This window comes from Meriones unguiculatus, chromosome 21, assembly GCF_030254825.1.
Source record: "Meriones unguiculatus strain TT.TT164.6M chromosome 21, Bangor_MerUng_6.1, whole genome shotgun sequence".
NCBI classification, from domain to species: Eukaryota; Metazoa; Chordata; class Mammalia; order Rodentia; family Muridae; genus Meriones; species Meriones unguiculatus.
Genome location: NC_083368.1, coordinates 19,150,395 through 19,164,040, shown reverse-complemented (window position 1 = coordinate 19,164,040; position 13,646 = coordinate 19,150,395). Strand labels below are relative to the sequence as shown.

At 43.2% G+C, this 13,646-nt stretch overlaps 1 protein-coding gene across 3 annotated transcripts in view; it reads right to left on the bottom strand.

The window, feature by feature from the left end:
* Positions 1-1,105: 1,105 nt before the first annotated feature.
* Positions 1,106-13,646, bottom strand: part of Slc26a5 (solute carrier family 26 member 5) — a 46,394-nt gene continuing 33,853 nt past the window's right edge. For 2 of the 3 annotated variants that reach the window (XM_060373931.1, XM_021647654.2), the window contains 11 exons: positions 12,692-12,839; positions 11,246-11,359; positions 10,340-10,417; positions 9,604-9,699; positions 9,268-9,374; positions 6,461-6,530; positions 5,265-5,357; positions 4,504-4,611; positions 3,356-3,556; positions 2,730-2,784; positions 1,106-1,540 (listed from right to left, as the gene is read on the bottom strand). In XM_060373931.1, the coding sequence (XP_060229914.1) occupies positions 1,347-1,540; positions 2,730-2,784; positions 3,356-3,556; positions 4,504-4,611; positions 5,265-5,357; positions 6,461-6,530; positions 9,268-9,374; positions 9,604-9,699; positions 10,340-10,417; positions 11,246-11,359; positions 12,692-12,839 (1,264 nt within the window). In that variant the 3' untranslated portion in view covers positions 1,106-1,346. The remainder of the gene's footprint in view (positions 1,541-2,729; positions 2,785-3,355; positions 3,557-4,503; positions 4,612-5,264; positions 5,358-6,460; positions 6,531-9,267; positions 9,375-9,603; positions 9,700-10,339; positions 10,418-11,245; positions 11,360-12,691; positions 12,840-13,646) is intronic. The other variant, XM_060373932.1, reaches the window with a different exon arrangement.

The window sequence follows — 13,646 nt, the reverse complement described above, 5'->3', positions numbered from 1 at the left end:
ATTATTTGACATTTTCAGATCATAATAAAACAGCTATTTTTCAACCTTGGGAAACAAGTGTTTTTATGTACATAGTAGGATTCTACTAAAAAAAAGCTAAAAATGGAAAAATTGGGAGTAAAATATAAGCAGGTGAAATGTAGAATAAATGCCCTCTGGTGAACATTGTTTATAGGTCAGGAGGACTTGATACTGGTGCTAAGGAATACACAGCTAAGTATTTTGTAACGTTGTTTAAAGCTTTAGATTCTACTCAGGGGCCTCCTGATGTAGGCCTTTTCCAAAGGCTTCTACTGTAAGCTTAAGTCTGTAACTCTTGCTCTTCAGAAGGCAGTCTGTCAGAATGCAGATGCATCTGATCTTGTGTGTGATGCCGGTATAGAAATACCTGGATGTGAATCTGTTTCATGCAGGCCAGGGGAAGAAGGAAGGGGTCAACTTTGAATCATTAGTGAAGTTACTAAGAAACTGCATTGATGGCTTTGACTGCTACCAGACCAACATGGGAGATGCCTGTGTTAACATAAACCATTTGCATTCAGGCGGTGGAAGGAGACCCACTAAGCCCCTGTACCCTGCACCTGCCGAAAGGTTCCATGCCTCCATGTCCTCACGGTGGGGCTGGGGAAGCCTGGCTGAATAAGACCCTAGAATGAGGCTACTGTGGAGACACCTCTGGGCAGGGAGACCATCCCAGGAGCTGCCATGGTCCCTAAGTGACCCCTACCTCCAAAGTTGTTTGTTTTGAGACAGGGTCTCATGTTGCCCAGGCCAGCCTTGAATTCCCTACCTAGCCAGAAATGACCTTGAGGACTTGTGAGATGGCTTAGCAGGTAAAGACAGTCACTGTGCCTGACAACCTAAGATTGTTCCCTGGGACCCATACAGTGGAAGGACAGATTCCCACCTCTACTCCACAGGTGCCGCATAAGATATAAAAGCTGTGAAATGCTAATCTTGTCTGTGGCACCTGAGTGCTGGCGTGTGTGTAATTCTGTTAACAGTGGGGTTGTAACCTAGTCCCCTTGGTGTGCTGTATAGTATAACCTAGCACTCTACTGTGCAGATAACAGAATCAGGAGTGAGAAAACAAAACAAAAATAACTTTAAGATATAATACAAACATCACTACATAAGTGCGAAAGGCCACTTAATCTTTGAATTATTCAGATAAAATAACACAAGTCTGAGATACATCGCACTACACATCATTCACCCTCCAAATCAAGCCATAACTACTAACATTTTCCTTGGGGGTTGGGGGTTGGGTAGAAGAAAACCTAAGGCCTGGTATTTAAAGCATGTAAGTTCAGAATTCAAGAGGTGCACAGGCCCAGGCAGGCCCTTTATGCCTCGGGTGTGGTGGGTGTGGCATTGGGCTCCATGTCGTCCTGGGGAGGTGGGGCTGAGGCTTCTTGCTCAGCCATTGCCTCTCGAACATGGCTGCCCAAGACTGCATCATGGATACTGTGGAACAGAAGCTCTTTTAAGGCAGGATTTTCAAAGAAACGGTTGCGGGTGAGGTCATTCACGACTTGTGCTATATAAAAAGAAAAAAGAAAAATTCATATTCCACATTTTGATTTTAAAAGCAATTTGTTCACAGTTTAAAAACATTAATTTGTTAATTTAGAGGCAGGTTTTCATGTAACCCAGGCTGGCCTTGAACTCTTGATTCTCCCACCTCTGCCTTTCCCAAGTGATCAGGTATCACATTAAACACACATACACTATATATATATACATACATATATATGTATACATATGTACATATATATATATTTACTATGTACCCCTTGCTAGAACTCAAGTAGTTCAGGCTGCCCTCAGATTTACTGAAATCTGCTCGCCTCTGCTTCCCAACTGCTGGGATTAAAGGTGTGCATCGCCACACCCTGCACATTACTGGAATATTTAAAGTCCCAGTTTTAATATTCAAATGCTATGTGAGTCTCACTCTAGTTTGTCTCTATCCTGTCACAGTCTTAGTCTCAGGAAATGACATTTCTTTCTAGTATATTCCTCCATGATTTCTCAGTAAGAATCTAAACGTAGGCCAGGTACGGTGGCAATCATTTTTGGTTTTGGTTTTTTGAGACAGGGTTCCTCTGTGTGGCCTTTGACTGTCCTGGAGTCACTCTGTAGATCAGGCTGGCCTTGAACTCACAGAGATCCACCAGCCTCCCCAAGTGCTGGGATTAGAGGTGTGAGCCACCATGCTTACATCTTTAATCCCAGCACTTGGGAGGAAATCCTAACATGCAGAATGATTTATAGAATTATGACTCCTGTGTAGTATAGCTACTAAAAATAACAGTGCAGCTCCTGTCCTCCAGCCCTAGGTCAGAAGACCATCTCAATGCCTGCAACTAGCTGATTTCAAAACTGGACTTACAGTGATTTTTTTTTTTTAGAAAAATATTTTTTTTCTACAGAAAGTTTAAATTATCAGAAAAAATTACAGGTGCAGTTAATTCTTAAAAAAAAAAGTGAAAATACTAAAACTTTGCCCATCTAGGAGCTGGATGTTCCTAAGTTCAGAGTATTTTCTGCATCTACACAGTGATTCACAACAGTTCCTGATTCCAGTTCCAATGGTTCTGATGCCTCTCCCCTGACCTCTGCAGGCACCAGGCATGCGCGTGGTGCATCTACAGGCAGAGCACCAATACAGATACAATGAATAAATCTATCTAAAAATAACCTTTCCCATCCCGAGGCATACTCACGGCTGCATCCTGCTAAGTACACATAAATACCAACATCTCCGTATTCCTTCACCATCTGTAATAATATTAAAACAAAGTTTACTATTCCTTGACCCCTGGCCATGCGGAAGCCATTTTCTACCAATATGTATTTAAAGGCACGAGGCACACAAATTCATTTCCTCGTGCTATGGCAGGGTTAACAATTACGCATCTTTAAGCTAATGAGCTAAAAGAATTTTGAACTTACTTGGTTTCCATACTGACAATGACAATGAAGAGAATAAAGCATTATTAAGTTTTATTTTGGTGAAATGAGGATATTATGATAATGATTTTAAAATATTTTAGATACTAGGATAAGTACAGATAATGGGACATCTAGGCTGTGTTTCACAATGTGAGAAAGTGGTGTTGGGAATTCAGGTAGTCAGATGGCCTAAAAACTGTTACTTGTCGGAGCTGAGGGAGGATTGTTGCGTGGGGATCATTATGCCATACTCTATGTTTAAAAATGTCCATAACCAAAAGTTTCAAAAACTACAGCAAAGTAAGGATCAACAAGGGATTGTAGTCCCTGCTCTGGAGATGACGGAGGGTAATGCCAGAGCGTGCCGACTTGGAATGACTTGTCCCGTGGTACTTACCACAGCCAGGGTTTTTACTCCAACAGAGTCGATAAAATTGACTTGTGTGAAGTCTAGAATGATAGTGTGGACATTTTCTGTCTGGGGCATAAATCTCTGCAGCTCTTCAGGAAATGTTGTTTTGATGACTATTGGGGGATATTTTACTTCATCATCCTCTTCTTCGGGCTTCGTAGCATTTTCTCCATCTACTTCTCCATCCTATGTCCAAAATGAGACCATGAGGTTTTTTTTTTTGTTTTTTTGTTTTTTTTTCTGTTCTTAAATTTAACTTTATTTTATGTGTCTGAGTCATTTGTCTGTGTGTGTGCCTGTGCATCATGTACTTGCAGTACCCAGGGCGGTCAGAAGAGAGCATCAGATTCACCCCCCCACCCCCGCCACCCGGTTCTGGAGGTACAGACAGATGTGAGCCACCAGGTGTATGCTGGAGTCGAACCAAGGTCCTCTGGAAGAGCAGTGAACGCTCTTAACTGCTGAGCTACCTCTCCAGTCCCATAAGCCATAAATTTTCTAAACAACTTTTCTTTCTGTGGGAAAGATTGATAATGCGAAATAGCCCATGTGTTCTGAAAAAAACAGTATGTACATTTATTTAGATTTAGCTAAGTTTCTTTGGGCATACACATGCCCCTTTGTTTTATACTTTCTAGTCATTATCCCTACATTTCTCCTAATTTATAAAGGTCCCTTTATATGTATGTATGACAGGCCACAAGTTACCGGAAGTCTAAAGAGCAAAAACTAGCCTCTGCATTTTGAATTATCAGCTGAATAACAAAGTATAGCAGCCAAATTTATTAAGGCATTGTATGATTTTAATTTTCTACAATGCATTCACTACTTGTTTCATAAACATGCTCGTAATTGACCTTGTCACATTCTTGTTTATTTTGTTTTTTGAGACAGGAGCTCATGTACCCCAGGCTGGATTCAAACTCTCCATATAGCCACGGCTGGCCTTGAACTCCTGCCTCTGCCTCATGACAGGTACTGCCACACCCAGCTTTACTACATGTTTATACTATACAGAGGAAACCTAGACCCTTCCCCGCATTTGCAACTTCACGCTTCGTTTAGACTTTTAACATGGTTAAAGATGGAGGACATACAGATCAAGAGGAAAACAAAACTGCAGGATGGTTTACCACTTTGACAACAGCTGCGTTGGCAATGTTGGCGTTTCCGACTTCCTTTGCGTACTTCCTCATGGCCTTCCTTCTTGCTCCCATTATGAGCGCTGGGTTCACACCAGTCTTTACAAAGACAATGTATGCAAGGTCACTTTATAGCTGCCCAGGACTCACCCCAAAGCCATCAAATCTTCCACTCCCCCCTGGTCAATTGCTTTCTGTGACAACATTATGTTCAATCCTTGCTCTGCCCTTCCCTCGGAGGCCCTGAACTGAGTGACTCCCTGAAAGACCGTTAGTTGTTTTTCTTGGTCTGAGTCTTTTTTGAAGACTAGCAGACACCAAAGAATTGGAAAATAATAATAATAAAAAAACCTGTACAGTGGTATTGACTAAACTTAGAATTCTTCAGTTCTTAAACTTGTCTTTGGGGGCAGAGGAGCTGAGCTTTAATCGTGAGCCATGGGATCCCTAGAGTGACATTACTTTCTCTCTTTTGATGTGTGCATATGACAAAGCAATGAACAGTGGTGATGATTGTTTCAACCATGGGAATGTCTTAAATGCCAGACACTGGCTGGTACACTTAAAAATGTTCAAAAGAGTAAACTGTATTTTACTCTAGTAGGTGTACTGAGGCAGAGAAGTGACCCTTCTATCCCTTCTAACCCACCATGCCCTCCTCAGAAAGAATCAACTTTCAATTTCTAATTTAAATTTTTAAATTTTGTTCTTTTTACTCATTACTCTTAACGAATAAACAGAAGGTGGCTCACCTTTCTTTTTAGGGCGTTGCTATACAAGTCACTGTTTGCATAGTAAATTGGGGCGTTTATCTGGAATATTTTTATTCCAGGAATTTCTTTCACCTGAGAAGTAAAACATTGGTGAGTGTAACACCTGGGAAGTTTCAGGATCAAAGTTGCAGTCAGCTCTCTCCTCCAACATGAAGAAGAACACAGACTGTGAAGGATCCTCTTACCATGTTTAGATAAAATTATGTCACTCTTGGAGGAAGAGAGGTACAAAGAAAAGGTTGGGCTCTTAGGACACTGTTGCCCAGGCTAGCCTTCAGCTCCTGGGTCAAAGCAACCTTCCTAGCTCTGCCCCACAAGGAGCCTGGACCTCAGAAAGGGCTGCCACACCTCACTGGAAAGCTTAGGAAACACATACCTTCCTCTTCATTATACAAGATAGGCTTTGCTTCATTTTTTTTTTTTTTAATCAGTAAACACAAGGAAGAGCTGGCGGGGTGGGGGGCACCCAAAGGAGAAAATTAAGTGGGTGAGAAAGACCAGGCTACTGCTGGCTGTGGACCACAGAAACATGAGGTGAATGAAGACTTGGTTATGTCCACAATTCAACTCAAATGAGGCAGAGTGAGCATTTCCTCAAGAAGCCTCATGGAACCCAGAGTTTCCATTTAGAGTTTAGTAATTTAATAGAAAAATTACCTATACTAACACCAGGCTCATTTCCAAACATTTTATAGTGAATCTGAGATTTTTTTTTCCCCAAGCAGAAAATAGACAAAAGATTTCAAAGATTTGATAGTCTTTGAGAATCTATAGAAGACAAGAACATCCAGAATTCAAGAACTCTGGAGCTATAATTTTAACTATTAAAGATGAAGCAGGAGAATGCTGTAATATTACCACCTAGATTTTTAACATGATGAAAAACTAGTATTTCTCCACTGGCTTAAATGTATCAAAAGAAAACCATGCACATACAAACCATCTTCTCGGCCTCAGTGTTTTTTAAGTGTGTGCTTTATGCACCTGTTATCGTTAAAGATGAACATCAGGAAGTGGAGCGGTTAACATGCAGTATAGAATACAAAACCAGAGTCCAGATGAAAGCTTCATCTTTTCACACTGATCACGAGTTCTCTCTTCCCTCCATCACTGTGAGTATACACATGACTACTCACATGCTTACAATCATTTAAGATATTAGAAAAAGGTCCTACCTCCTCATATGCGTCTATGTCAATGTATACATCGGTGTCAGGGAGCTGCCCCAGGACCTTGTAGCTCGGACTGTAGAGAGAAGGAGGGAACAGCTCAATGGGCAGATGGAGGAAAGGGCTATACTGACCCCGTGGAGTGCTTGGGCACCCTGTCTGTGCAGGTCTAGAACCGACTGAACCCAGCAGAGTCCAGCCCCATGTACTCTCCAGTGGATGCTAGGAACAAAGAGGTCTCTTTCCAAAAATAGCGATGGGGTTTTATTTGCTTATTGTCACAGTCTGCCACGCCTACTCCTAATGTCACACGTGTAGCTATATGTTCCAGTTTTATGAAGATGATAAAATTTGGTTTAAGAATCAACCTCTAAAGCCAGCACTCAGGAGGCAGAGGCAGGTGGAGTTTGTGGCCAGCCTGATCTACAGAGTGAGTCTTGGGACAGCCAGCAGCCTCTAGATCCATTAAAACAAAACCAAACAAAACATTTAAATCATTCTCTCACCACATGCTATGACTTGGGTAGGTTCCCCAATCACCCTAGGACTGAGTTTCTTCTACATGTGTGAAAATGGAGATGCTAACAGTCATCAGGGTGTGACAGTGGAGTGACATAAAGCACTGATATTTATCAATAACTCTGCACATAAGTAATTATAATCACTACTACCACTCTTCATCATCATTGTCCACGTCAGTATTATCACTATTACATGCCTGTCATCCTCAGGGGAAGACCAACTTGCAGACAGGAAGGATGATGTCTTATTGACTACAATAGTTCAAGATGTAGTCTCTCCAAAAGCATAGCAGATATCAACAAATATCAACTCAAGAAAGATTATAACTATGTTGTTATGCTTTATAAAGCTGCCTATGAGCTTGTGGATGAAAGAAAGATTCCATCACATCAATAGCACCCACAGTTCATGGAAAAGATGCTTAGGAATGGCTGTTGCATGCAGTGATTTCTCCTCAGAGCTGTGTGCTTGGTAGGAACCTGAGTGCTTGGGACATGCCTGTGCTGGATAGTTTCATGTCAACTTGACACAAGCTAGAGGGACACCAGTTGAAAATAAATGCCTCCATAAGATCTGGCTGTAAGGGATTTTCTGCAGTAGTGATTGATGGGGAGGGCCCAGCCCATTGTGGGTGGTACAGTCCCTGGGCATTCTGAGTGATGAGTTCCCTAGCGCCAACCTGCAAAATCCCAAAGGACAGGGCAGAAAATTCAAGACTAATTATTTAAGGAAGACAGAGAAGTATACCATTAAAACAAACAAACAAAACCAAAGAAAAGAACAACCCTTGCCCACGCAATGATAAGAAAGTGTAAACCTCTACTCAGTAAAGAAAACAAGCAGTTCACATCTCAGATTCCCTGTGGCTTGTCAAAGGACATGGATTTTTGCTTGCTCATTTTCGAGCGGAGGACTGGAAAGGACATGCTCATGGTAACAGGGAAGGCTTCATTAAGGAGGGGAAAAGACATTAGGGGGCCGGATAGAGATGGCCCAGTGGTTAAGAGTACTTGCTTCTGTTGCAGAGGACTGGGTTCAATTCCCAGCACCACAAGGCAGCTCACAACTGTCTGCAATTTCAGTTCCAGAGGAATTAAACACCCTTCTCTGGTGTCACAGTCACTGGGCATGCACATGGTACATAGACAGACATACAAGCAGGCAAAGACACTTGTACATATAAAATAAAATAAAACAGGTGAAAAAGATGGACAACAATGTTAAAATTTGTTAATAAAAATAGTTAAATTAGCCAGGCACAGTGGTGCACACCTGTGTTCCCAGGACTCTGGGAGGCAGAGGCAGGCGAATCTCTGTGAGTTCAGGCCAGCCTGGTCTACAAAAAGGGAGTCTGGGGAAGCCAAAGCTACACAGAGAAACCCTGTCTCAAAAAACAATAGATAGATAGATAGATAGATAGATAGATAGATAGATAGATAGATGTAGATAATTATATTGTCAACTTAGAACATATGTTCTTAACATTTTTCTTTAATGTTCTGATTCCAATGATGAAAATATTCTCTTCCTACCTAGAGAGCAGGAACACTCACCATTCTGCAGGTAAAGAGTTAACATCCCTCAATACTCCCACCCAAAGGAGCTTTTCAAACTGAAAGGACCATCATGTGATTTGTAACTACAGGCAGACTGCCTTGGGCGCTGCAGGTGAGAAGGGCACCCTCTTAACTGAGTGGTGGTGTTGCCAAGAATGCCTTCATCTCTGCACCCCTTATTCCCATGTAAACTTCTTGTTCTGAAAGATTATTTTATTTATTATTTTATTATTTCTCCCAGTGGGGTCAGTTTTCCTACCAGGAAGAAGGGCCAACAGGGCATGGTGGCTTAAGATGGAAGGACAGCTAGAAACCTCTGAAGTAGATGTCAGTGTTCCCACCATGTCGTCAGAGCCCAGGTCAGCATGTGGTACCAAAGAGAATTGCTAAAACATGATGCACACAGAAGTGGGCATACAAGCCAGTGCATCCCTGTGCCAGGCCAGCAGGAACGAGGGTGAGAAGCATGCTCTTAGCACAAGACCGTTCTGGGTCTTCAACTGTGACACAGCAGAGCATCTGACAAAACTTCATGGAGTTATTTTTATTTTTCCCATTGTTTTCAGGCTTTGGGACTTGAATCCAGGCCCTTGAACATGCCAGGCACGAGTCCTACCATGAGGTTCTTCTTCAGCCACAACAGAACATTATTTGACTCCACTCTTACCATGTCTATGCTTAAAGTCACAGTGTAACTTCAATGGGACGCTTGCACCATTTCCGAAGGGCGCTCACCTCTGGGTTCTGTAAATCACAGTCAGCAGAGCAATGATCACAGCAGTAATCAGTCCGTAGTCCAAGCCCAGGAACAGGGAGGACACAAAGGTGGTAAGCCAGATGGTCTACAGGAAAGTCAAAAAGCTTCTAGAGAATCACATTAATAATTCCATAACAAAGACATGCACACGTGCACAGAAAGACACTCACACACACACAAACACATGCACTCGAATAACACAACAATGAACTGAATTACACAACAATTAACTGCATTAATATCCTTCTCACATTTTTATTCAGACCGCAGGTAGCCACTGCAGTGACCTGTAGCTGACAGCCACCTTTACTCACCAGCTCTATTTTGCTGGTTCTCCAGAAGAAGGGCAGATCTGAGAACTGCATAAACATCCCTTTCAGGTTCACGATCACAATGGCCGAGAGCACAGCCTGCAACACAGCACCCACCACGCCCTTCAGTCAGAGCCACCGCGCCACCTTTGCTGGCTTCTCTCCACCTTCCTCCCGCCTTTCCCACCCCTTGTCCCACCTACTCCTGATGGGGCACCTGGGCTTTCAGCATTTGCTTATTTAAAATTAAAAACTAGGGATATACCCTAACAGAAAACCTACATGATAGCTGAGAGGTCCGGAATAAAATCTGTGATTGCAGAAATTATTTTTCAGTTATGCTCTTTCTCCTTATGACTCTCTTTTCCTTCTGATTTCTCTTAGGTTAAATATAACCAGCAAATAAATATCCTGCTGCAAGTCACCTCAGAATTTTAATGAAAATGTAAAGTCATGGAAGGTCAGAGACAGAAGTACACTGTGGGTCAGCCAGCCCAAACATTACTTTGCTGATAAGGAAAGTGTGACCAGGAGCAAAAAGATATACAGCTGTCAGTAGGCTATGGAGCAGGATCTAGTCCTAGGCATGACCCCTTCCATACTTCCATGCTGATGTTACAGTTAAAAAGGAAAAAACAAAAACAAAAACAAAAAACCCCAAAACCCTTCAAGATAGCTGCTGGAACCCAAACAGACAGAACAGCATGAAAGCCCCTCCCATCCAGCCCACACCACACACCTGGGGCAATGACTCAAAGAGGAATCCAGTGGCTAAAATGACCAGCAGAATCATCAGCGAGGCCAAGCAACCTGCGAGCTGGATGAGAGAGGACACACGGAAGGGGCTTTTAGACCAGAGTCAAAAGCAGCCACAGGCTCACCTTATTTTTGCCGTTTTCACTGTGGGAAAAATCAGGACCATACTGGCTTAAAGAAGCCTTCCAGACTATTCCATACACTTTCAGCTCCAGCTCATTGCCTCTAACTTACACCTGTAGCCCCTTCCTCCTTTGACAGCGAGTTCCTCTTACAGATTTTAAGCAGCAACTGAACTGCTTAAACCTCCTGGTCAAAGGCTCTTGTCAGGGGTGGAGAAAGACATTGGGTGCCAACCTAAGCTTCCGGAACAGAAGAGCTCAGACTAGCATTTGCTGCCCAGTATGGTGGCTACCCATTGCATGTCATGATTTCAGTTTCTAAAAATTAAATGAAAGGTCTTGGTTGTACAGCCACATTTCAAGCACTCAAGAGCTGCACATTGCTGATGACAGCCATGTTGGATGGTGCAAAGAATAAGCACTTATTGTATGAATGTTCCATTGGATGGAGGCCAGGCTCAGTGTCAGGCCTGCAGAAAAAGCCTGTGTCTGAACATTTAAGCTTTACTGCAGCAAATAGACTGTCATACAACTTCCAGTTTCACTGGAGAATGTACCTCTTTCCTATAGATTCAGGTTACTTATTTATTTATTTTCTTTTGGTGATTTGCTTCAACCAATCATACCTTTCTTTTATTTGCTGCCCGGCTCACTGGAGCACGGATCTGCAGGCAGAGTAGCTTGGCTTGGATTCAGAATAGAATCAAGAGACTGGCATTTAATCACTACCCAGAGCGCTGCTTCTTAGAGCCCCGTTGTGTACTCACCTGTGTTTTCCCTCCAGTTCCCTCCTGAACAAGGCTGCGAGACAAGGAGCAGGAAATGGAGAAGGTCTGGAAGAGAGATCCGATGGAGTTGCATATCCCCAAAGCGATGAGCTCCTTTTTCCCGTGGGAACAAAGCAAAGGCAACAGACAGGTCACTCTTGGGGAAGAGCACGGAAGTGCACTGGGTACACACCTTCAGCCGGGAAGGCCCCCTTCCCTCCCTGGGCAGATGCTTTACTGTGAGTTCAAGATTGGAATTAGGGCATGTTGTACAATGGGAGAAAAATGGTTTGGATTTCTGTAGTGCTGGAGACAAATGATGTGATTCCTCCCTGCTCCCTGCTTCCCAAACCCACTTTCTACACAAACACCGCTTTCAAAAAAGACGGCATAAAGCTGAGAAAATACTTTTCAAAAGAGAAAGTTCTAGACACACAACTACTGGCATCTCTCAGATGTCTGGCCGGTTACTCATGAGGAAGTGCATGCCAATGCCTTCTTAGAATCTGTGAGTCCTGCCCTTAGGGCTGCTTTGGGATTCTAGGTTGGTTCCTTTAGACACTTGTAGGTACATGCCGGTAATCCCAGCACTCTGGAGGCTGAGGCAGGGTTACAAGTTTGAGGCCAACCTGAGTTACATGGTTAATATGGTGGATTTCAGGCTAGCTACAGAGACCCTGCTTCTAAAGGAATCAACATTCCATGGTGTAAACAACAAGACGTCAAAAAGAATCTGCTAGCCAGGTGTAGTGGCACACACCTTTAATTCTAGCATTCGGGAGGCAGAGGCAGGCAGATCTCTGTGCATTTGAGTACAGCCTGGTCTAAATAGTGAGTTCCAGGACAAAGAGAGTCATAGAGTGAGACTCTGTCACAAACAAACAAACAAACAAACAGAAGTATTTGTTTGACTTCTCTCAGAAAGAAAGGATTCTCATTCTATGCTAAGCTTTTGCTGTTTTGTATCATATGAAAAGAATTTGCCATAAAAAGTGAAAAAAAATGTAGTGAACTAAAACAGATAATACAACAAGATTATAGATCATGGTGCTTGGATTAAAAAATACCTACCTGAAGCTCTGTTATAAAAGAAGGCAGCAAAGAGAATACAGAATCCAAACACTAAGAAAGCTGAAACAGGATTGCTGTGAGTTTGAGGCCAGCCTGGGCCACATAATGAATTTCAGCTCATTAGCTACAAACCTTGTGTGCAACAATGGAGAAAGAAGGGGAGAGAGAGAGAGAGAGAGAGAGAGATACAGAGAGAGAGATACAGAGAGAGAGACAGACAGACAGAGGAAGTATCAAATAAATATGCCTCAAATATATCTAATATAGCCATCATCAGAGTAAAGGCTTTTCTACCAAGCTAGTCCCTTTGCTGTCTCCAGCAGAGCTCGGTGCTTGCATCCCAGTGAAACACCCATGGGCACTGATGGTTTTTACCTGATTGCCATCAACCTGGTAGCCATGCTTATTCGCCAAGGTTTTGGCCATGGAAATTGTCACTGAAAATCCAACGATGGCTATGGCAATGGCATCCACATACACGAGGTGGAAGAGGCTGGTGTCCGGGTTGGCAGGAGGGAGTAGCCTGAAAAGCCAAGGAGGACTTTCACTCAAGTGCTGTGAGCAGCAGGGGTAAGCGCTCAGAGTGGAGCAGAACAGGTGAAAGTGCACCATCTGCACACAAGGATACTAGCGATCAGGTACTTATTGGTTTTTATGTGGCCACAAGAAGGGCCCTCTTGCTGCCCACCTTCTTTCCTGATCCGTGCTGCAGGGGCTTTCTAATGCGATGGGTTATCTGTATAGACCAGGTGTCCAGCTGTTTACAGCAGAGGAACCTGGTACCTGATGGCAGGTGTAAGACCCAAACTAGGAAGAGGAGAGGGTGGGTGGAGTACACAGATGCCAGGCAGCTAAACCAGGCTTGGGGTGAAGGGTGTTTTTTTTGGACAAGCGCTGCACTGTGGAGACTTACTGACATGGCAACACACGCACTTCTCCCTCTGCTCTCCCTGTGTTATGGTCCCCTCAGCTGAGTTTCAACATGGAAAGGAGAAGATCCTCCTCCTCCTTCTCCTCGTGTTTCACATGGAAACTGAAAGAGCCCAGAAAGTGACTTCTCGAACCATGCAAAGGGGAACCCAGCTTTTTTTCAATGTTGTAGTCTGGAACACTTGTTTTAATTCAGAACATGACTATTCTGGCAAAAGAGCACTTCTGAAGATCTTCTAGGTCTGTGTGGTTCGGCTGGAATACAAACACACCTTTAATCCAGAAAAGTGAGGCAAGCAGATCTCTGAGTTCAAGGCCAGCCTGGTATAGAGCAAGCTTCAGGTAAAGAAAAGCTTTGGTCCAGGCATAGTGGTACATGCCTTTAATCCCAAACAATGAA